Genomic DNA, 2,696 nt, shown 5'->3' on the forward strand with positions numbered 1-2,696 from the left:
TGTACAGATGTAAAGATCTTCGGAAAGAGAGTCTTCAGATAGCATATCCTAACAGAACAAGCGGTGATCAACTAACCTGGACATTGCTTTGAAGGGCTGAACTAGCATCGTAAGCCGCTTGGCTGGCTTCCTGGACCACCTTCACCTGCTCCATCATGATCCCCGCCTGCCGTATAGCCTCCTTAGCAGCACCCACTTGGTCCTCTGGGACGTGGTGTGTGCCAAAAAGGGAAGGCGGATCAGCAGTCGACGATGAAGGCCGAACACTCGTCAGCGGCACAGCGAAGGACACAGAAGTCCGAGTGGTATTGCCACCCTCCTGAACTGGTGTCTTAGGTACTGATGCAGTTTGGGGTGTCTTGCCAGCCGACGCCTTTCTATTCCTCCTCGCCCTCAGCGGCACTTCATCATCATCATCAGGGAGATCAATGACATGAGGAGGAACTATAGGAAAAATCCAAAGTTAAAAACGAAAATCCAACCGACCAGAAAAGATCGTCAGTCGACCAAGAGTGAAACTACAGAGACCGTACCAAGGTTGGAGGTGACAGCGTCTTCCATTTCCTAGTCTTCGTTCTTGGCGGAAGTCTCGGAGGTAGCATCACTACAGGTTTCAAAAACCAGTCGGTTTAGTCAATGAGTCGACCAAGAGTCTATCCATGCTAAGCGAAAAAATGCAAGTTCTGTTGTTACCCGGAGATGGTGGGAATGGTCACTTTCATCTTGGGCAAGGCCTTCGGTGGCTTTGATGATGCCGCTCGTGGATGCTTCGGTGCTTTTTCAGTCGGCACTGGAGAAGACGTCCGAGGGCGTTTTGATGACTGCCCAACAGGCGTAGTCGCTTTTCCACGCTCGCACGCGGGGTCATGGGTGAGCTTGGATCGCCTTTCCGTGTGGGGAGGATCGACTTCTTCCTCCTCCTCCCCACTGGAGTCGTCGTCATCCACCTCCTCCTCACCGTCAGATTGCCACTCCTCCTCACTCTCACCTCTGCTCGCCTCCCCCTCCTCGGCCTGTTCTTGCGCCCCGTTGGGCATCGAGTACATCTCAGAAATGGTCTAGAAGACAACAAACAAGACAAAAGTCAGTCGACTGATTTTAAGCAAACAGAATGAAGAAAGCAAGGTCACAGTCAGAGATACAGAATTGGACCTGGTCTACTTCGTACGATTGGTCGAGTGGAGGAATCCTCCTGGCTCCTCGGGGGTTGTCCTTGTTCCCCGTGATACTCGACAACCACCCTTCCAACGTCGCCTCCTCGACCTCCTCCGAGTGAATCTGAGTGGTGTCATCGAGACCCGAGTACATCCACATCGGATGATCATGAGCTTGGAGCGGTTGGATGCGTCTCCGGAGGAAGACCTCTAGTAAATCCATACCAGTCACCCCGTCGCGGACAAGCTGAACCACTCGACCAACCAACACTTTGAGTTGTGCCTTCTCTTCCGGTGTCACTTTCAGAGAAGAAGGTTTTTCTGCTCGATTCAGGGAGAAAGGGGGAAGACCCGTCGCCTGTCCTGGGGTCGGCTGGTCTCTGCAGTAGAACCAGGTCGACTGCCACCCGCGGACTGAATCAGGAAGAATCATAGCTGGAAAAGAACTTTTGCCTCTCATCTGAATCCCGAGGCCCCCGCACATCTGGATCACTTGAGTTCTCTCGTCACTCGGATTAGCCTTTTTCACCGTCTGGGATCGACAGGTGAAAATGTGCTTGAAAAGACCCCAATGAGGTCGACAACCCAAGAAATTCTCGCACAAAGACACGAAGGCAGCAAGATACACGATGGAATTTGGAGTAAAGTGATGGAGTTGCGCTCCGAAAAAGTTCAAGAAGCTCCGGAAAAAAGGATGAGGGGGCAAAGAAAATCCGCGGTCGACGTGAGTGGCGATGAGGATGCACTCACCCTCGCGAGGCTGTGGCTCGATCTCGTTCCCCGGGAGACGCGCAGATTTGTGAGGGATGAATCCCCCCTCGATCAGATCATCGATGTCGTCTTGTCGAATCGCCGAAGGCATCCAATCACCCTGGATCCAGCCCGGCGGCAGAGCGGACCTCGAAGAAGATCCGCGCCGACCGGACTTCTTCGCCTTCGCCTGCGCCGTCGCTTTCTTCGCACGCTCCAGGGCCGCCGTCTTCTCCTTCACCATTGCCGCAAGCGAAGCTCGAGCAGGCCGGCGGCGCCGAGACGAGAGCAAAGGTGGCGGAAGAATTCGAGAAGAAAGGGGAAAAGTGAAGGCGCACTGTTCAAAAGCCCTGGGCCGGCAGCTTATATGAAGTCGCTTCCGAGTGGCTGACCTGTAGGCCCAGGCAATCCTGTCAAATCCCGCAACAGTCGCGCGCACGATACGTGGCGAAAAAGATGGCGCGGAGATCGAGGCGGCTCCGTCCTATCCCATTCGATTACTGCGGCCTCCTCCGTCCCGCGCGCTTCCCGAAATTCGAATCCCGTGAAATCCGCGGGCAGCAGAACAACTTGTCAGATGGAGGATCCCCTCCACACCGTCACTTGGAGATCTTCAAGTAAAGAAACTCACTCGACAAAAACATGAATGGATCAAGGCGACCAAGAAGAAGTTGAAGCCGTCGTTGCAATTCATTGATCCAAGAGCAGACGCACTCAAGGCACTAAAGATGGGTCGGGGATATATGTTCAACTCCTTCCCCACTCAAACCTCGATCCATTCGGGGGCTAATG

The 2,696-nt window shown here is 53.8% G+C and overlaps 1 protein-coding gene across 1 annotated transcript; it reads right to left on the reverse strand.

Moving 5' to 3' along the window:
• Positions 1-689: 689 nt before the first annotated feature.
• Positions 690-2,148, reverse strand: LOC147982812 (uncharacterized). The gene is made up of 3 exons (XM_087540547.1): positions 1,905-2,148; positions 1,153-1,568; positions 690-1,058 (listed from the first exon to the last, which is right to left on the reverse strand). Exons 1-3 carry the CDS (start codon positions 2,146-2,148, stop codon positions 690-692), a joined length of 1,029 nt encoding a protein of 342 aa, XP_087396673.1.
• Positions 2,149-2,696: the final 548 nt, after the last annotated feature.

The sequence above is a fragment of the Triticum urartu genome, chromosome 2A, assembly GCF_056163025.1.
Source record: "Triticum urartu cultivar PI428250 chromosome 2A, HENAU_Tu73, whole genome shotgun sequence".
NCBI classification, from domain to species: domain Eukaryota; kingdom Viridiplantae; phylum Streptophyta; class Magnoliopsida; order Poales; family Poaceae; genus Triticum; species Triticum urartu.